At 42.2% G+C, this 21,635-nt stretch overlaps 1 protein-coding gene across 2 annotated transcripts in view; it reads right to left on the reverse strand.

Moving 5' to 3' along the window:
* Positions 1-21,635, reverse strand: part of LOC144693381 (ryanodine receptor 3-like) — a 337,370-nt gene that overhangs the window by 89,194 nt on the left and 226,541 nt on the right. For both annotated transcript variants that reach the window (XM_078563242.1, XM_078563241.1), the window contains 7 exons: positions 18,802-18,923; positions 17,438-17,487; positions 14,948-15,008; positions 14,588-14,826; positions 13,422-13,503; positions 5,018-5,148; positions 1,939-2,253 (listed from right to left, as the gene is read on the reverse strand). In XM_078563242.1, coding sequence (XP_078419368.1) covers positions 1,939-2,253; positions 5,018-5,148; positions 13,422-13,503; positions 14,588-14,826; positions 14,948-15,008; positions 17,438-17,487; positions 18,802-18,923 — 1,000 coding nt within the window. The remainder of the gene's footprint in view (positions 1-1,938; positions 2,254-5,017; positions 5,149-13,421; positions 13,504-14,587; positions 14,827-14,947; positions 15,009-17,437; positions 17,488-18,801; positions 18,924-21,635) is intronic.

Raw genomic sequence — 21,635 nt, forward strand, 5'->3', positions numbered from 1 at the left:
CCACACTCCTGGACTTGAGCGCGTAATCTAGGCTGACACTTGTATTGAGGGAGCATTTCGAGAGGTGCTGTCTTTCGGCTGAAATGTTAAACCAAAACCCTTTGGGTTGGCACAAAAAAATCCAACGGTACTACTAAAATAGAGGGTGTTCTCCCAATATCCTGGCCAAAATTTGTTCTTAAACCTACAAAATCAAAAACTAAAATTACTGGTCAATTATCCTATTGTTATTTTCATGTAGATTGGCTGCTTTGTTTGCATACCAAACAGAAGAGACCATACTTCAAAAGTCGTTCTTGAGGCCTATCAAAGATGGATCGGAATACTTTCTAACTGGTAAGGAGCTGGAGACTGTGCAGGAGTGGAAAGATTTAGGGGCTCAAATACATAAATCACTAAAACTAGTGGACAGACACAAAAACATTTTTAAAAAATTTAATGGAATGTTAGTCTTTATCACTGGGGAGCTGGAATACCAAGGCATGGAAGTAACGTTCCAGGTGTATAAAGCTCTGGTCAGACCTCATCTTTCGTACTGCGTTCGTTTCTGAGCACCGAACCTCAGCGAGGGTACACTGGCTTTGGAGGGGCTGCAGTGCCAATTCATCAAAATGATATCGAGACCCAAAATGGTTAAATTCTGAGGTTGCACAGATTAGGCCTGTGTTCCCTCGAGCATAGAAGATTGAACAGTAATCTAACTGAGGTGTTTAAAATGATTAACTGTTTCAATAGGGCAGATAGAGGGAAAGGGTGGGGTAGTCCAGCACAAGGGAGCATAACCTTAAAATTAGAGCTAGATTATTCAGGGCTGATGTCAGGAAGCACTTCTTCACTCATAGGGTAATGGAAATCTGGAACTCTCTCACTCAAAAAACTGTTGAGCTTAGGCCAATTGAAATAGTCGAAATTTGAGATAGATAGATTTTTGTTATGCAAGGATATTAAGGGATATGAGGTAAAGATGGGTAAATGAAGTTGAGGTACAGATTGACCATGATCTAGCTCAATGGAGGAACAGGCTCATGGGGCTGAATGGCCTACCCCCGTTCTTATGCTCCTAAATTTATCAGTGTTGTGGGATGGTCTGAGGATTGGAAAGTCGTTATGTCAAAGGCTTTCTTTCTCTCTGATGTACTCAGAAGTCAGATCAAGATGTGTGTGCAGTCAAATTCACTTTGTGTCAATTTAAAAGTGGCAGTAAAATTATACTCTTCCACTATTAAGTGACATTTTATATAAACTGGTCAATATTTAATATCCAGCAAATGATAGCTACATAGATATATAGATTACATCAAAGCAGAATAGATCTATTGCTTCAATGAACGTAAAGAAAGGATGTATAGAAAGATATAGAAAAGTCTTGAGGGAAATTAATATATTTAAAGGGGGGCTTCAAAACTATATTATATCCTTAATTCTTCAAAACTATATTATATCATTATATTCTTCAAAACTATATTATATCCTTAATTCTTCAAAACTATATTATATCCTTAATTCTTCAAAACTATATTATATCCTTAATTCTTCAAAACTATATTATATCCTTAATTCTTCAAAACTATATTATATCCTTAATTCTTCAAAACTATATTATATCCTTAATTCTTCAAAACTATATTATATCATTATATTCTTCAAAACCATATTATATCCTTAATTCTTCAAAACTATATTATATCCTTAATTCTTCAAAACTATATTATATCCTTAATTCTTCAAAACTATATTATATCCTTAATTCTTCAAAACTATATTATATCCTTAATTCTTCAAAACCATATTATATCCTTAATTCTTCAAAACCATATTATATCCTTAATTCTTCAAAACTATATTATATCCTTAATTCTTCAAAACTATATTATATCCTTATGTTCTTCAAAACTATATTATATCCTTATATTCTTCAAAACTATATTATATTCTTACCTGCAAGTCTCTTCATCCAGGAAGCATCATCAATGCCCAGGTTATTGTTCAAAATTTTCAGGATATTGCCCAAGATCACACTAAGCTGTTCAGAAGTGACTACAGTACAGCAATTCCCACCAGGATTGTTCTCAGGGCCTCTTTCCCACCAATACGACAGGTAATTACACAACATGGGCAAAATAACTTCAATTATATGAGGTATCTCAGTGTATCTGGCCCCAGACTCTGCCATGTCATTGATATCCTTTATTAACACCTCTAGCTGAGGCATCTCCGGGCATACTTCCTCGACAGTGTCTGGCAAGCCTAGAACTAGCAAAGCAAACAAAGTGTTATCCTTTCCCTTCATATATACTGCATTCAGTGTGAGTGAAAAAAAATACAACTATTGAAAGAAAGAATATTCAACAGCAATAACTTGCAGTTACATAGAAACTTTAAGGTCCTTGACAGAGGCATATTAAAAAATGAACCCTCTGACAAAGGATGAGCTATTAAGAGAGGTGAAAAAGTTTGGCCAAAGAGGTGGTTTTTAAACAGGCTCCTGAAGGAAATAGAGGTGAATTTTTCCCAGAGTCTTGAAAGTTTAAAGACTAATTTCCTGGACATTGCTGTGAATCATCTTGGTGGAAAGTCATTGGTGAATTTTCTTTGGGCACTTATGTTTTTTCGTTATGAAAATATTGGATTTAGAAAAAAAAGGCTGTTCGACTGGGTGGGGCGGTTGGAGGCAAGATGTCATGTGATGGACATTTTCAGGCATACAGCGAGAGTCAGCTGCTCTCTAGTGGCAGCAGAGTTTAGGGAGGGAATTCCAATATACGGGTAACAGCTGACAGTGAAGAGGCAAAGTGAGGGAGGGGTGCACAAGAAGTTAGCGTTAGGGAAGCAGAGAGTTACAAAGGGGATTCAAGGCTTGGGGGATCACAGAGTTAGGGAGGGTAGAGGATGAGAAATTTTTTATTTGAGGCGTTGGGTTATCCAGAGCCAATTTGGTTCAGTGAGGATTCTAGTGGATATTCTCCTGGCAACAGCCATGGCAATCCATGTGGCACGACCGAGCCCAAGAGCTGATGGCTTCTGATTGGCTGGCAGCTCTTGCGAGAGTTTCTCGGAGTCTTGATTCCAAGGGAAGGCCCGTTGCCAGCCTCGCCACTGCCTGATTGGCTTGCGGCTCAGCAGGCCTGCCCAAGAGGCAGCGCAGGTTTCTCACTGGCTCTCCAGTTGGCAAGCGACACCCCCCAACACCTCAACAAGATTTTGCCTGTATTCTGTTCGCATAATTTTGTTAAAGTGTACAATAATTCAAGGGTTGGTAAAAGGTGAAGTGTTCAGGGCTATTTATTATCCCAATTCACTTGCCTTGATGAGTGTTTTGAGAGTAGTACTTGATCGTGTAGCAACTCTAGTATGTGTAGAAAAGGCTGTTGATTTCATCAAAGGACAATTCCTGGCATAGATTAACTTATATCTTTTCACATTTCTGACTGGTACGGAGATTGACAATTGCAACAATTTTTCTAATTTTCGTAACCTTTGTGGTGATCATTTCCCCAGGTCCAAAGGCCAAGAAGAGACAAGGATTCACTTATACTGGGATCTGCCCCATTTACCCATTGCCAAGAGATTTTCAGAGCTATTGGTGAGGTGGAAGTACAGTTCAGTCTGCAATCGGCCCGAATTAATTCCGCAAGAGCGAGCGTCGTTCACATTTTTAAAAAAATCTAAAACCATCTAACTTTCTTTCTTTTCCACATTGGAAGAAACGCATTGGAATTTACAGAGAAGTAAACCACTCGTGGGTTCAGCTACTGTCGCTCAGTAGGTTGATCTTGCAATAAAGGAGAATTAAGACAAAAAAATAATTTAATTTCTATTTCCTGATATAAGGCTTGATTTTAATTCTGTGTATCTGAGTGGGGTTTTACAGTCAGTTGAAATCATGCCCTGTATACCTCACTGAGGAATTTTCAGCCTGATTGGTCAAAGAACCTCGCTGTTTCTCGCCCTGCTCCCACACATCATAGACTCCTGCACAGGAAAGCCTAACACTGGGTCAGATAGTAGATTAGAACAAGTCTACACTTAGAGATCCTCAAAGGTTTTGTGGACAGCAGTCAGCAGGGCGAACAGAAGTTCTTTCACCACTGATTGCAGAATTCGGGGCTAATAGCTCTACAATCTACAGGTATACAGAGTCTCCACCTGACATTACCTCAGTTATCTTTTGTTAAATCCCAGCATACTGTCGTGTTGCCTGTAAATATTTCTCCGATTTTGAAAACTGGACAACATTGTCCTGAAACCATTGGGCCAAATCCTCCTCCCAGCAGGAATGTTCGATCGTGCAAGACTTGGTGTCTTCCTATCTCCAATCGCCCTAGCCCCAATTCGGTTTCCCAGGTCAAGGTATATCTTCCTTGCATGCTGGGCTTCCAGTAGGATTCCTGCCATCGAGAGAAGAGCCTGCCAGCATTCGTGGCTGCAGAATCCCAGCAATGCGACAGTGGAATCCTTGCTGCAGCATCAGAAGCAAGCTGCTGCTCACTTAAAAGGGTAGGTCGTAGAGTGAGGCCTATGCAGGTAGGCCAGTGGCAGTCAAACTGGAGGCCCTCTTTCTCCCCCAGGGGTCCTGAGCCACATTCCACATGTCAGCCTAGAACCCTGGTGGTAAAACAGGTGGACACCAGGAAAACCTGTTAGGCACCAGGGCCCCCACATCCTTTCTGCATGCAACGGGCAGGGGAGGGCCAGTCAGCCACAAGCCATCAATTTGAGGCAGGATATGAGAAGGAAATCCCACCCATTGTTTTGTGGAAACAAGGAAGTGATGTTGGCAGCTGAGAGGAACAAACATGTTGCAATGCAAATGTTTGACATTTAATCAGGCACAAAATTCTGTAAACGTACACTGCCAATTAGTTTTCAATATGATTAAATACATTCTGAACTTATCAGCACCATTGAGACTATTTAGTGCATAAACACCACACAATGTTTCATATTTCTTTTCAAATTAACCCTACGAGTATAACTGACAGTAGAGCAGCTTTTTTTTCAAGACAGTGATACATACTGATTCGTTCTCGAGGTGTTTTTGTATTGAAAACCGAGTGTGGGTTGTGTATGTTGATAGAAGGCTCAAGGAAAGCCACCGGCATGGCTGCTGCAAGTGTGGCGAGGCATTCCCCAAGAATTGGTCGCTGTCTATGACACAAGACAAAAAGAGGAATGGTAGCCATCTTGGTATCGAACAAAGGGCAAAGGTCAAAAAAAAGGTAACAATATCCAAGCAACTGTAGTTGCCATAGCTGAACACAGGACGGTGAGACCACAAGTATAGTTCACAAATTATATTACAGTATAACTACGAATATTTTGCAACTTTAACTCAAATTCTTTACAGGAGAGTTATAAAAACAATGGACAAGATCCAGCACTAGGATGTCATCAGGGATAAGAGAAGCTAACTTGAGAACCTGTCATTGGACCAGAGACGTTCAGAGAATGATTTGATAGTGGTCATCACAACGTTGAAGAGTTATGATTGGATAAATATGATAAATTGTTTTTAACCTGTCAGTAAGACAATAATGTTAAGGATGATAAAAAAAAAGATGGGAGGCTAAAAAAATAATTCCTTACACAGAGGGTAGCAAGCATGAGGAATTATGTTGCAAACATTGCTAAAGCGCAATCTGTGATTTATTTTATACTTGAATTAGATAGTTTCTTGGAATAGAGGAATATTGAACAGTAAGAGGAGCTAGCAGGCGCCCAGAATTAGGCTTGGGTCCATGTGGAGTGAAATACTGGCACAGATGTGATGGATGGAAAGAGCTGTTTGAATGCTACTCTATGATTTACGGGAAAGTACCAAAATTACCTTTCTTTGACAAGTTAGACTTGTCTTCAGAACCAAAACTAAACTTAGGAATAAAGGAACAGGGGTAGGCCATTCGACCCATCGAGCTTGCTCCACCATTCAAACAGATCATGGCTGATCATTTACCTCTTACAATATTTTTCTCCACTATCCTCATATCGTTTGATGCGATTAGTATGCAGAAATCTATCGATTTCTGTCTTGAAATGCTCACCACAGCCCTCCAGGGTAGAGAATTCCAAAGGTTCACCACCCTCTGAGTGAAGAAATTCCTCCTCATCTCAGTCTTAAATGGCGTGGTCTGTATTCTGAGACTGTAACCCCTGGTTGTAGACTCACCAGCCAGGGGGAAACATCCTATCCACATCGACCCTGTAACGCCCTGTAAGAATTCTGTAAGTTTCAATGAGATCAACTCTCATTCTTCGAAACTCCAGAGAATATAGGCCCAGTTTCCTCAATCTGTCCCCGTAACACAATCCCACCATCCAGCGATTAGTCTGGTGAACCTCTGTTGCACTCCAAGGTAAGTATTTCCTTCCTTATATGAGGATAAAATTGTACACGACACTCCACGTGCAGTTTCAGCAAGACTCAATACAATTGCAGCAAGACAGCTTTACTCCTGTATAGAATTTAAATTCCAACAGCTGCTAAACTGGGATTTGAAACCATATCCCCAGGACATTCACCTGTGGATTATTAGTCCAGTGACATTACCACTACCCCATCATCTCCCTTAACTTTGCCGCGTATTAACTAACGGAGTGTTGAGATTCATTGACAACTTTCCAGTTGCACGTACCTTTGTGAAGAAAGGTAGTAATTTTAGGTGGGGGTATAATTTGGGAAGAAACTGTGTAATGTGGCTAATCCGACAGATTTATCATATACAGCTGTTCCTGTCTCAAATTCATGAGCAGCCTATCTTCCAAATGCGATCAGTGCCATTGCTCTCACAACAGATTGTGTCTTTTGACACCTGCTAGGGATTTTGCAGCTTTGCTGCAGCAACTATTAAAAGCATTGCAATCTGATTGCTGAGGAATTAGCAGATGAAGATAGGACACCAGTCAAATAGAGAGTTACAGATAACACGCCTTGAGATTTACTAATGAAGCTCTCCGGTGTGACACTCCATGAACTGAGGGGACGAATAGCCACCCACCTTAGTAACCCCATGAATTTTCTGCATGAAAAAGTAAAAACATGGCAGCAGATAATAAAGGAAATAACTGAAGAAAATGAGCAGGATATGTTGCATAAATAAAGAATCTATAACAAGAGCCAGAATCTTCCGCTCTGGCATCTGGGGTTCGATAGCTGGTTTGGAAGTGAGAGTGATTTCCACTGGGCAGCGGGATGGTTGACCGCGCGCTGTTCAGCTCATTGCACATGCATCCACGAGGAGCTCGCCAATTCCCGCAGCGAGGGCAGGCAGGAAGCTCTTGTCCTCGCCATTACCTCGTGGCTCCGGGTGCCATGTTTAAAGGGCACCCAGGCAGCCGGAATACCCCTTCCAGCTTTGCCCGGCCACTGCTCCACCCTTGCCCGGTAAGCCTGCCTCCCTTCCCCGGTCATCTTCCATGCAACTTGCACTGCCACCACTCGGTCTCAAGCATAGGCTGGCATCTACAGACACTCCCCAAAGAGGACAATGCAGTGGCCACTCGCCGTTAATCATGGAAGAAGTCTACCTCCCCGAGTGCACGCCACTTATGCGCAGTCATAAAAGTGAATGTTCTGCTTTCCCGCTGGCGGGGAACTTAATTTGGATGGGGAACTTAATTCCGGCGAGGTGGCCTTTTATTCAGCATGCGTGACATGCTAATGCAGAAAAAGGACTTCCCCACATTATTCGCCGGGAAGCTCGACCCACCTTTAATCCGCCTTAAACATCCTGAGAATATGATTCATAAAGTTCATCCCGCCATTGGGAAACTGATTTTTGGCCTCGCGCCAAATTAAGCTTCTCCGCCCGCCAAGCTCCCCACTGCTGGCAGGACCAGAAGACGCCGTCTAAGAGCTGAGATGCTGGGCTGGATTTTCACTCAGCTGGGATGACTCTGCAGCCCTTTATAATGGTGGCTGGGACTCGATTCCTGTATTCCTGACACCATCTCTGAGAATTTTCCCAACTCCCGCTACTTGCCTCAAGGATAAAAATGCAGCCGGTTATATCTATGGACTGGGACTTTAAAAATTCCAAAGAGGTTTGGTAGAATAGATGTCGGGAGTCCAAAATCCAGGGGTTCTGGTCATAAATCTAAGATAATTACTAACAGATCTAATAAGAAATTCAGGAGAAACTTCTTTACCCAGAGAATCATTAGAATGTGAAACTTGCTACCACGTGAAGCTGTTTAAGTAAATAGCATGGATATTGCTGAAAAGGAGGGCATGTTGCTGAAGCTTTTCATCTTGCACTCATCAGGACAAATGCAAGAATGCCAAATTTCAAACGATCACAACTATTTATACCACAGGAGAAAAGGGTGCTGATTGGTTGGCAAGCTGAGTCTGATTGGCTGAGGCGTTGCCATGAAGAAAGCAAAAGGGAGCTATAAACTTCTGGGTAATTCAAAAAAGGCGCAAGGCTTGACCATATTCAGCCTTAAACAAAATGTCTATTGTTAGAAGTGATTCTGCAATTGGGCAGCACTTGCTGGACAATCCTGGCTGCACTAATAGCTACACTAACAACAAATTTAAAATAATCAGTTAAGCTTGTAACATGGCTCATTTACACCTGCTAGAAGCAACATGCATTCACATACAAGGATCCGTTCTCTGCAAACAAAAGGAATATGTACAACCCTTGTGCCTTTGTTGAATTACCCAGGATCGTTTGAAGTTTGGCATTCTTGCATTTGTCTTGATGTGTGCAAAACAAAACGCTTCGGCAACATCTCTCCCTTTTCAGCAATATTCAAGTTCTGTACTACCAAGTGACTGTTTGAATAGCATGGATGTATTTAAGGGGAATCTAGAAAAATACATGAGGGAGAAGAAATAGGAAGAAATGCTAATAGAGGCGGATGAAGTAGCCTGGGAGGAGGCACATGAAGAGTTTAAACACAGCCATTGACCAGTTGGCTGCAGGTTGCCTGGCAGCAAACGGCAGAGCTTTGCACGTCCTACTTGCCGTTGAGAGGCAGAAGTACTGATTTCCCTTTGCGGATGGGTATGTCAGGGCATTCACATGTCAAAGGCATAATGGCAGGTGCAGGTTGTCTGACTTGAGTGCCCGCCAATCTTCCTAGTTTCTTTCATCCAATACCATTTCAGCCAGGGAATAGTGTATTTGCTATGGTTGTAAACCACTCCCCATAAATAATTTTGAGATAACCTGAAGGAGTTCTTTCTTTGTGTGTCCCTTGGTGGTAGCCCACACTATACAGAGATTGATGTTTGGCTTTGAGATCCACCTTCCTTATTCTGCCTGTGCGATCAATGCTACAGCTGGGGTCCTGATACCTGGGCATCATTATCTAGATTACATAGGCTTGTGCAGAGCATAAACACAGGCATAGCCCAGTTGGGCTGAATGGCCTGTTTCTGAGCTGAAGCCTCTATGCAATCTTGAGAATGGTGCCACAAAGAGATGCCTTTGACATTTCCAAGCCCTGATATACCTATCTGCAAAAGGAAGCCAGTTCTGTTGCCTCTCAGCAACAAGTAGGAAGTGCAAAGCTGTGCCATTAGCTGCGAGGCATCCAGTAGCTAACTTGAACATAGGGGTTGCCAGAGTCGAGGCTATAAGGAGAGATTGGCAAAGATGTCATGGACACAAGGCAAAGGGACCATTAATGGTGAAGAGTAAAGAAGGCGCTGATAGAGGCAGAAAGGTAAGATAGCAGAAGGTGTTAATATCAGAACAAGGGTCAGCGCTTGTGAAAGCAAAACATATAAACGACTGACAGATGGCCCTGCGGGAGGAGGGGGAGTTTGGGGAAAAGGATTTTAAAAATGAACAAATCACTAAATATAAAAATAGATATTGATTAGATAGATAGATTAGATAAATTGATGGAGAGATGGGGAGATGGAGAGATGGATAGATAGATAGATGGAGAGATAGATAGATAGAGAGACACAGCAGACAGACAGACAGATAGATGAAAAATAAAATTAAAAATAAAAATTGGATTAAAAAAGGAGTCAAGAGGGAGGAGAAAGTTCATGGTCTGAAATTGTTGAACTCAATGTTAAGTCCAAAGGCTGTAAAGTTCCTAGTCGAAGATGAGGTGCTGTTCCTCCAGTTGGCTGTGGATAGACTCTTATACATGGCTGGAAATGATTAAGGAACATGTGTTCATAACGCAGCCAAACAATCATGTCTGATCTGATTGTAATCTCAACTCCACATTCCTGCCTACCCCCAATAACCTTACACCCCCTTGTTAATCAACAATCTATCTGCCTCTACCTTAAACATATTCAGACTCTGCTTCCACTGCCTTCTGAGGAAGAGAGTTCCAAAGACTCACGTCTTTCTGAGAGAAAAAAATTCTTCTCATCTCTGTTTTAAATGGGCGACTCCTTATTTTTAAACAGTGACCCCTAGTTTTAGATTGCCCCACAAGGGGAAACATCCTCTCCACATCCACCCTGTCAAGACCCCTCAGGATCTCATTTGTTTCAATCAAGTTGCCTCTTACCCTTCTAAACTCCAGTGAATACAAGCCTAGCCTGTCCAACCTTTCCTCATAAGGCAACCCGCCCATTCCTGGTATTAGTCTGGTAAACCTTCCCTGAACTGCTTCTAATGTATTTACATCTTTTCTTAAATAAGGAGACCAATACTATACACAGTACTCCAGATATGGTCTCACCAGTGCCTGTGCAACCGAAGTATAACCTTCCTACTTTTATATTCAGTTCCCCTCGTAATAAACGATAACATTCTATTAGCTTTCCTAATTACTTGCTGTGCCTACAGATTAGCCTTTTGCAATTCATGCACTAGGACACCCAGATCCCTCTGAATCTCAGAACTCTGCAATCTCTTGCCATTTGGCTAGCATGCTTCTTTTTTATTCTTCCTGCAAAAATGGACAATTTCACATTTTCCCACATTATATTTCATTTGTCAGGTCTTTGCCCACTCACTTAACCTATCCATGTCACTTTGTAGCCTCCTTATATCCCTTTCACAACTTACTTTCCTACCAATCTTTGTGTCATCAGCAAAGTTAGGAGCCATACCTTCAACCTAATCATTTGTATAAATTGTAAAATGTTGAGGCCCCAACACTGATCCCAGTAGCACACTACTCATTGTATACCGCCAACCAGAGAAAGATCTATTTAAGGCTGCTCTCTGTTTCCTGTTAACTAACCAATCTTCTATCCATGCCAATATGTTACCCCCTACGCCATGAGCTTTTACTTTCTGCAATAGCCTTTGATGTGGCGCTTTATCAAATGCCTCCTGGAAATCTAAATACAGCACATCCACCGATCCCCCTTTACCCACAGCACACGTGACTCCTTCAAAGAACACCGATAAATTGGTTAAACATGATTTCCCTTTCATAAAACCACGTCGACTCCTCCTGATTACTCTTAATTTTTCTAAGTGCCTTGCCATAACATCTTTAATAATAGCTTCCAACATTTTCACTATGATGGATGTTAAGCTAACTGGTCCTTAGTTTCCTGCTTTCTGTCTCCCTCCCTCTTTGAACAAAGGAGTTACATTTGCTATTTTCCAATCTAATGGCACCTTCCCTGAATCTAGGGAATTTTGGAAAATTAAAACCAACGCATCAACTATCTCACCAGCCACTCCTTTTAAGGTGCTTGGATGAAGTCTATCAGGAAATGTGGATTTGTCAGCCCATAGCTCCAAAAATTTGCTCAGTACCATTACCCCAGTGATTGTAATTTTCCTGAATTCCTCCCTCCCTTCCAGTTCCTGATTTACTGCTGTTTCTGGGATGTTACTGCTGTTTCTGGGATGTTACTTGTCTCCTCATAGTGAATAGTGATGCAAAATACCTGTTCAATTAATCTGCCATCTCCTTATTTTCCATTATTAATTCCCCAGACTCATTTTCTATAGGATCAACATTCACTTTGTTAACTCTTTTCTGATTTAAATATCTATAGAAAATCTTACTATCCGTCTTTATAGTCCTAGCTGGTTTTCTCTTGTACGCTAATTTTTCCCTTCTTATTAATCTTCCTGTCATTCTTTGCTGTCCTTTTTATTCTGTCCAATCTTCTGACCTGCCACCCATCTTTGCACAATTTTATGCTTTTTCTTTAAGTCTGATGTTGTCTTTATCTTTTTTAGTTAACCATGGATAGTGGGTCCTCCCCTTGAAATTTTCTTTCTCGTTGGAATGCATCTATTCTGTGTATTCTGAAGTATCCCTTTAAATGTCAGCCACTGCATCTCTATTGACCTATCCCTTAACCTCATTTGCCAGTTCACTTTAGCTAGCTCTGTTTTCATGCACTCATAATGGCCCTTATTTAAGTTTAAAATACTAGTCTTGGGCCCGCTCTTCTCTCCCTCAAACTGAATGTAAAATTCAATCATATTGTGATGACTGCTACCTAAGGGTGCCTTCATTATGAGGTTATCAATTAACCCTATCTCGCTGCACAATTCCAGGTTTATTAAAATTTGCCCTCCGGTTAGCTCCAGAATGTTGATGATGTTGATGATGATGGTGGAAGCATGCATATACACTGTTGTTTTAAGTTTGACTCATTCTACTTTTAGCTTGGGGTTGCAGAATGGGTAGCGAACAAATCGTTCAAGGCAGCATTAATAAAACTATTTTGCTGAGAAGAGTGAGGCTGATATGAACAGCCTGGTCACTCAGCCCACCCTAACGAAAAGTTATAGTCATCAGGTGGCAAGCATTTGGAGACAGTACCGTAACCAGACGTGCAGGCTAGCACCTTGGTTCTGAAAATCCACAGTCACTCCATAGTTTGGTTGGTGTCTCCTGAAACAACATGAAACTAAACTGAGGCCTACCTACACAGAAGGAAAAAACAGGTTGGACCAGTACCAGTTTTTACTGGTGTTCCATTTTAAGGTATACAAAACCAGTTCGGACCAGTACTTTTATTTCCCAGCTTTTACTGTTTTTTCCTTCTGGGTACACCAAATTCCAACCTTGCAAGGTGGCCTGTTGGGCTTGGAGACTCTGCCCATACTAAATCTGGCCCAAGGGTGAGCCAGGGGTAAGGACAAGGACTCTCTCCATTTAGTGTTCTGCATACATTCTTAATGCTATACAGACGCCCATTGGCAGCTAAATTAGGGAACCCCCCTCGATACCAGGAAGTCCATCATAAACAGCCATGAAGGCTGCTGCTGATCTGCAATTGCCATGATCCAGGCCTGTGATTTTCTGGCCTTACTTGTTTAGGAGTGCACACTGCCTCTATAAACTTTAGCATTACTTTGCTGCCATTTGTGATGAGGTAATTGCAACGAAAGCCATGCGAGTGATTTGAGAACAATTTAGATTTAACTGGGTTTGTTCAAAAACCAATGTCCATGTTTTATAAAGATTTTAAATTTCATGATTCTAAATCTGATTAAAACCACATTTGATATTGGAGTTACCTTTCAACATAAAGGTTCTTCCCTGTTCCTAAGGCATATAAGCTGCACAGGATCCTATAGCATGACACTTGGACATCATCCACTGCAAACAGAATACAGAATATCTATGAGTTTAGGATTCTCAGTGAAGCAATTTCCTGTCACAGTTTTAACTGAAGCAAACTAACCTTCAACTAAAGTCTACTCATTCAACAGTGACCCAGCCATCCTCATTTTTTTAGCACATTTATATTCAGGCAGCAGCTTTCTAGGTCTCAGCTAGTGTAAAAACCACACCATTCCTGCTTTGAGTAACTGGGTACGCTCAGCATGTCAGGAATTTAAAAAATGGAAATGAATGGCTCTGTCATGGCTGGTAAACTGAACTCTTAGATTTTTGGTTTGCTGGAGTTGCTCAAATGGAGCAACAATAGAAACTCAGCACAAGAACAGAAAACGCTGAATACACTCAGCAGGCCAGGCAATATCGATAGAGACACCAGATAAGTCAGTATTTTGAGTATGATTGTAATGAAGCTATGAATGTATATAATATTACCACTTAAAAATATAGGTTATGACAGTTGTTTAAAGTTTCCCTCTGGGATTTTTAAATAACTCAGCTTCATCAACTACCGTGTCAAAGCAGTGATCTTCTCGAGTCCTCTCCAAAGATGCTGCCTAATGTGCAGCACTAGACAAATCTGGTTATCAAGCACTTTCTTAAGTATGTTGTCCTATGTTCCAATAGAACTTTTGGGGTAGATACTCATCTTTTCCAACCAAACGGGTAGCATCACCTGAGTAGAGCTGGTGTGGGTGGGTGGAGCTGGGAGGGTTAGGGGGAGGACGTGATCCCATGATCCTCACTAAACTTACTGGATTTTCCTTTCATTAATTGCAATGGAAGAAAAATCTGGGAAGTCCTGTTACTGGCACGTATCAGCTGAAACTAACAGAATGAAATATTTTTGACCTGAGGAATGCAGGAATAGGTCTAACTAACCAGGTACATCCGCACCAGCAAATCCTGTCCACTTACTCTAAACGTCGTCTATTTCTCTTTTACCTCAACACAATCTAAAAGTTACAAATGAAGTGTGAAGTCGGAGTGAGGTGTTCACAGCTCAGCCAATGTTGACCCCTATATCAGTCTAGCGTCTATTTTGATAACCCAGGTTACTTACAGAGTATGTCGATTCCAAACTGATCTTGACCGAAATGGTCAAACAGTGAAGTTAGCACAGGTAACAGAGCAACAGTGGTGTAATTGATGTTCTGAGTAACCCCCTTGAGTTGAGATCGTGAATGTGAGAATTTTCCAAGTTTCAGGTTTTCCAGTGTTTTTTCCAGATCTTCTGCTGCACTTTCAAAGAACGAACGCAGGCCAGCTTTCACCAACTCTGAACCAGACTTCATGACAGTTCTAAAAAGGCACAATTGTGGATAATCGCACAGCTCCGATTAAAGGGCTCAACAACTGCCGTTTAAAAAGCAACAAAAGATGAATAACGAAATGGCCAAATGTAAAGAAGTTCCAAAATTACCTAGGGTCCAGTGTCCGAGCCAAGATATGTAAACAGTTTACCATTGTACCAGAATCGCTGCCTTTAGAAGTAAGCAATGAAATACATTAGAACATCTATCCATTACTCTGCCTATCTATTCAAAGACAACATTGTAATTTTTTTTATTCATTCATGGGATGTGGGCTTTGCTGGCTAGGCCATCATTTATCGTCCCTCCCTAATTGCCCTTGAGAAGGCGGTGGTGAGCTGCCTTCTTGAACCGATGCAGTTCACGTGGTGTAGATACACCCACAGTGCTGTTAGGGAGGGAGTTCCAGGATTTTGACCCAGCGACAGTGAAGGAACAGCCGATATGATTCCAAGTCAGGATGATGCGTGACTTGGAGGGGAACTTCCAGGTGGTGGTGTTCCCATGTGTCTGCTGCCCTTGTCCTTCTAGATGGTGGGGAGTGTGAGTTTGGAAAGTGCTGTCTAAGGAGCCTTGGTAAGTTAATGTTGATGCCCTAGGCAGCATCCTAGAACATCTTCAGCGTCACATGAAATGGACATAAAGTGGGCAGAGTAGCTGTACCTCCCGTCCTAAGAAGGCATTTGATAGGCCCAAGTCATTTTTAGGTTCAGGTGTCATTCAAATGTCAGGTGAGCTTCATTAGTTCCATTAGAACCTAGATTTGTCCCAATAGTGATCGTTGCTGCCTCGGAGACAGGGAAACTCAAGACCCCAGTTGCTCGTCCCGCTGTGGATCATGACCCATGGTTGGGAAACTCCCGGGTTAAAGGATTGCTCCACTGTAGCTTGCTGGATGTCGGAGGCGGGAAATCAACTAGATCCCATGCTGATCCGTTGGGGTCATGCTGTGTCCAGCTAGGTTGGGCCCTGGATGGTGTGATGGAGGCAATGCGAGTGCTGAGGCCGAGGATGGATTAGCAGTGGACTTGAAGTTTCTTTGTGGCTTCAGGAAGAGCACTCCTGCTTCACCCGGTCCCACAAGAGTAAAAATAACACAATTTTTCATGGCATTGGGTTTATGAGTGGCACCCAGTGCTTTATGTTGTGTATAAACACACTGAGTATACATGGCACATGCTTCATCCATTTACATCTGAAAATGACTATCGGGGTCCTGCAACTTCTGTGGGATCCTGATTTATATAGCTGAGCAGTGTCTTGCCAGATAGTAAGTCGCTGGTTTGCTGCTCGTCCATTTACAAGACCACCTGAAAATTGCATCATGCAGGCTGCGGGTGTCAATCGAACAACCAAGTTGGGCCCCCCACTTCCCCACCCCCTTACCCCATCCCCCTCAACCCTCCATCCACTTTTCAACTGCTCTTCTGTTTATCAGGTGAAGGAACATCAGCTGAAAACCACCCCCTAAGGGTCAATGGCTAAGATCCAGAGAATTGGGAGCAATATTGCTTACAAATAGTATTTAAGCAGAAAATGGTCTTATCGAGCATAATATTGTATTACACACGAATCACAAAGTGTGAGGGCACCAGTCAGATAGCGGGTGTAATTCTGATTTTGGGTGACATCGATACAGTCAGTCATTGATTTGAATTGGCTGAGATATATGAAGGTTGGCTGAATCGAGATCATTCATTTTTACCCAAAGTCAAAATTAGCTTTAAAAGTCTGTATGCCAGCTTACCTTAGTATGAATACTTTTTTGTCAATTTAAGGATCAGGTGTGAGCATGAATAGAATACTGAATGAATTTTGCTCTCTCAACGTCCTTAGGAAATTATTCTTCCTGGTCCACCTCGTGAACATAGAGTTTGCTCTACTAGTCAGTGTATTTGGTGGTGTGTTACAGTTCACTCAGAGTGCAAATTGCTATGATAATAACACTTTTACAGGCATGTTGTAGTCTGGGACTATGGGTAGTGGTGGTAGAGACACCAGCATTCCTCCCATCACATGGCTAACCAGGAATCACTCCCACTCTTACTACCTGCTATTAGCACATATTGGAAGGATTTACAGGTTGATATTCAAGCTGGTTAGCTGCCTTATAAACACACCTTCCTTGGCCATCAAGTCCTGGGGTGGGACTCGAGCCCATAGCCTCTGGCTTAGAGGCAAGGACATTACCCACTCCGCCACAAGATCACTGCAGCGCTACCTGTGCCATGGTGCAAGCTAATGTCACGATGTAAATACATATGATAAACTGGGCTAGCTTTGCACCTACTCGCGCAAGTTTGTTTTAAAATAAAGATTTTATTTAATTTGGTGAAAAGGCATAGATTGGCCATTATGCTCTATTTCCTGTAGGCCTACAGAAAGAAATGCTTTAAAAAGCCATTGGCACATAGGGTAGAAGTTAATGTAGACACTGTGCCCATTATTCAGGTGTAAGGCTTACAGACGTAACCATCTCCCCCAACCCAATTTGTGCAGGCATTGGTCCCACTGCTAAACTTGTGGGGCCCATTTTTTGGCATTTGATGCGTTTGACATACTATTAATTCAGACTGTGAGGAGAGTGGCAGATTGCTTACCAAAGAGAGAGATCCTATGTCTGACAAGAGCTGCAAGTTTGCAGAAAATACTAGAACAGGAGAGCACAATAAAGAAAAACAAGAGACATTAAGTCCACAGTTACAGCAATATTCCCCTTGTTACTGAGTCATTAACAAAATCAACAATAAAACAAGAATATTGGATAATTACATTCTCTAACATAGGTGTTTTAAACTCCCCCTTTCCATGATGTTAAATCTAGAGAAATTATATAGAAAAAACAGTGACTACATGAAGCCCCTTCAATTTGATGTGATCAATTATTTGTCAAACTCAGACCTCCTTTTCTCCTTCTTACAGGTCAGTATTTTGAATACTTGAGGATTATTTTGTCATCTCACAGTATGTCTGACATAGATGTTTGAAAGAGCCTGCTCTCTTTGAGGACGTATTCCTATTCCATGCGCAGAGATTTCAGCTTGGGCACAGGATGTAAGTCCAGCAGGATGGGATATAACCACCTGTAATACATCCCAACGATTCTCCTGCCCATCGACTTCAGAAAGGTTCCCCTGTCCTGCCAGTTCCTTGTACTCCCTGTCCGACGTTTGTCACCTTTTAGCTTGCTTCTTATCCATTCCCAGAGTTTAGGTTCCCATGTTCCTATCCAGTCCCAGGATTTACCTGGAATCCCCACATCTGTGAGTTTAATTACTAATTATTCATCAATAGCCTTTTGGAAGCTTCAATGCAGCAGGGGCCGAATTTTCAAATGGCCGCGGAGACAGATAGGCCCATAATTTCCTGGTATCAGCTGGTACGCTGGTTGCCTGCTTGTCTCCACCTCTGCACCATTTTGGAGCACGCTGGTTTGTGGTGGCGAGGGACTACAAATCTGTAAGCGACAGGTTGCCAAATAGGCATCATCATCGGCAACCTTCCATTTACATTAGGTGATGGACATGCAGCAACTCTGTTGCAGCGGGATTGATCCAACTAGGCATCAGTAAGGGCCTATTAAAGCTACTCCGCTGATATGGACTTGGCTCCATCTAAGATTTCTCTCCACACTACTGGCCTGGCAGCTGTGGCCAGTTCTCCTCTCAACTTTCAAAAACATCAACATCTTGAGGCTCTCTCCTACATACATGGGCAGCATCCAACTCCAATGCCGATCTCTCAGGGCTGCAGGGCCTCCTGTTGTCCCTTGAGTCCTGGAAGCCAGCTGGCCATCCTTAAATTGGCCAGCTCATAAGGACCGGCATCAGGTTTCAGGTCCCAATGTGGGACCTGGAAATGTATCCAACATTGGGGCCCCGACCCAGAACTAAATCCCAGCCCCCATCCCCTGCCATCACAGCGCTTACTACAGTATATGTTTTTAAAAAAAGCATCTTCCCACCTTGCTATCATTTCCTTTTCTTTGTTAGATGCATATCCACTACCGCTGAGACTCTTGGTTGGAGAGGATAAGAAGTACATAGAGTGGTTCTTAAAATATTCATCAATCAGAGGCAGGAGAATCTGGAATAGAATTATTTTAAAGTTTTATTTACTGAACAATGAACATATATTGGATGCATTTTGTTCAAATTCTATTTTAGCAATTGTTGGTTAATTAGCTCTTGAATGGAAATATTATGCAGATACTACAACCTAGCCAAACTCACAGGATGGCTACAGCACAGAAGGAGGCCATTCAGCCCATTGTGTTCATGCCGGCTCTCCGAATGAACAATTTACCCAGTGCCACTCAAATAGAATCTGTCATAATATGATTAAATTTATACAGTATTTTCATATTGGACACAAGTTCAAAAAATAAGTGAGAAAAATATAGTGGCTTTCCAAATGAAAATCATTTAATCTGCTATCGTTTTTCAAAATGCAAAATGAAGTGTGTTGTGCAAATTCTGCAGTTGACCCTCCACATGGTATATTGACATGATTAATATTTTGAGACAAAAATGGAAATCAGATAATGGATTTTATAGTGTTCTTTGATGTGTGCCCCGCCGCATTCTGTCAAATGTATCATGGTGCATTTGTTTTAAAGCCATATGTTTGAAACTGGCTGTTGCAGCCCAAGTCCTCATCAGGCAATGTCCTAATATGCTGGAAGGTTGGAACAGTAATTTGGTCTGCAGGTTTGCACACATGCGTATACCTCTTTGCCCTGAAATCCCTGAGCATTTGCAAACAGGCTAGACTTTGCACAAGCCTCTATACTCCATGTATTGTCGATCCCAAGCAGTGCAGGGTTACTTTCTCCAATAAGGGTGGACTCCTGCTCTTGAGTTATACAGTAACTTTATTTTGCTGTGAAGCTGGCATTACCATAGCTGAATCCTCCACTGTCAACATCCTGGGGGTTACCAATGACCAGCAACTGAACTGGATCAACCATATGAATTCTGTGGCTACAAGGGCAGGTCAGAGGCTGGGAATGCTATAGCAAGGAACTCACATCCTGATTCCACAAAGCCTATCCACAAGACACAAGTCAAGAATGTGATGGAATACTCTCCACTTGCCTGGAGGAGTGCAGTTTCAACAACACTCAAGAAGCTCAACATGATCTAGGACAAAGCACCCATTTGGTTGGCACCCCATCCATCATCTTAAACATTCATTCCCTTTACCACCGGCGCACAGTGGCAGCGGTGTGTACCATCGACAAGATGCACTGCAGGAATTCACCAAGTCTCCTTTGACGGCGCTTTCCAAATCCACGACCACTACCAGCTAGAAGGACAAGGGCAGCAGACACATGGGAACACCACCACCTGGAAGTTCCCCTCCAAGCCACTCACCATCCTGACTTGGAAATATATCACCGCTCCTTCACTGTCGCTGGGTCAAAATCCTGGAACTCCCTCCCTAACAGCACTGTGGGTGTACCTACACCACAGACTGCAGCGGTTCAAGAGGGCAGCTCACCACCACCTTCTCAAGGGCAATCAGGGATGGGAAATAAGTACAGGTCCAGTCAGTGACACCCATATTCCGTGAATGAATAAATAAAAGTTAAAGTCTCAGTATAATTCATTTTTGACCAGTTTAGGTCCTACCCTTTATGGCAACCTCTTTACCTACTTCCAGTCCATGTTTAAAAGCCTCCTCAATATATTTTCAACTGTGTCGGATGCTAGCATTCTTCTGCTTCATCCTACATGAAGTACCTTGGGACTTTTTATTACATTAAAGCCACTATAAAGTTATACATTTGCAGTTTATGTTACACTACTTAAACCAACAGATTACTGATGGAAATAGTTTCACCAAAACAGTACTGTTATTTACACTTCCTTTACTGCAGAGTATAGTACTGCAAAGAAAATCCTCACAGGAGCACTCCTTACAATACACCTGAATCATTGCTCAAATCTCCATTTTTAATTTGGCCATAATGCAACATTTATATTATTTGTTTTATTTTATTCATTTACAGGATGTGGGCGTTGCTGGCTAGGTTAGCATTTATTGTCTGCTCCTAATTGCCCCTTGAGAAGGTAGTGGTGAGCTGCTTTCTTGAACTGCTGTAGACCCTGTGGTGTAGGTGCACCCACAGTGCTGTTAGGGAGAGAGTTCCAGGATTTTGACCCAGTGGCAGTGAAGGAACGGCAATATATTTCCAAGTCAGGTTGGTGAGTGGCTTGAGAGGGGAACTTATAGGTGGTGGTGTTCCCATATGTCTGCTGCCCTTGTCCTTCTAGATGGTAGTGGTCGTGGGTATGGAAGGTGCTGTCTAAGGAGCCTTGGTGAGTTCCTACTGCGAATCTTGCAGATGGTACACACTGCTGCTACTGTGCGTCGGTGGTGGGGGGAGTGAGTGTTTATGGATGGGGTGTCAATCAAGCGGGCTACTTTGTCCTGGATGGTGTTGAGCTTCTTGAGTGTTGTTGGAGCTGCGCTCATCCAGGCAAGTGGAGAGTATTCCATCACACTCCTGACTTCTGCCTTGTAGATGGTGGACATTAAAAATGGTCACACGTCGACCAGATGAAGGAAGGATGGCAGATTTCCTTCCCCAAAGGACATTAGTGAACCAGACAGACTTTTAAAACAATTGATGATAGTTTCGTGGTCACCATTTACTGAGTCTAGCTTTCAATTCTGGTTTTTTAATTCATTGAATTTAAATTCCACCAGCTGCTTTGGTGGGATTTGAACCCATGCCCACAAAAGACTTACCTGTGTATCTGGGTTCTTAATCTAGAGCTGTTACCACCATGC

Source organism: Cetorhinus maximus, chromosome 18 (genome assembly GCF_964194155.1).
Source record: "Cetorhinus maximus chromosome 18, sCetMax3.hap1.1, whole genome shotgun sequence".
Classification (NCBI taxonomy): domain Eukaryota; kingdom Metazoa; phylum Chordata; class Chondrichthyes; order Lamniformes; family Cetorhinidae; genus Cetorhinus; species Cetorhinus maximus.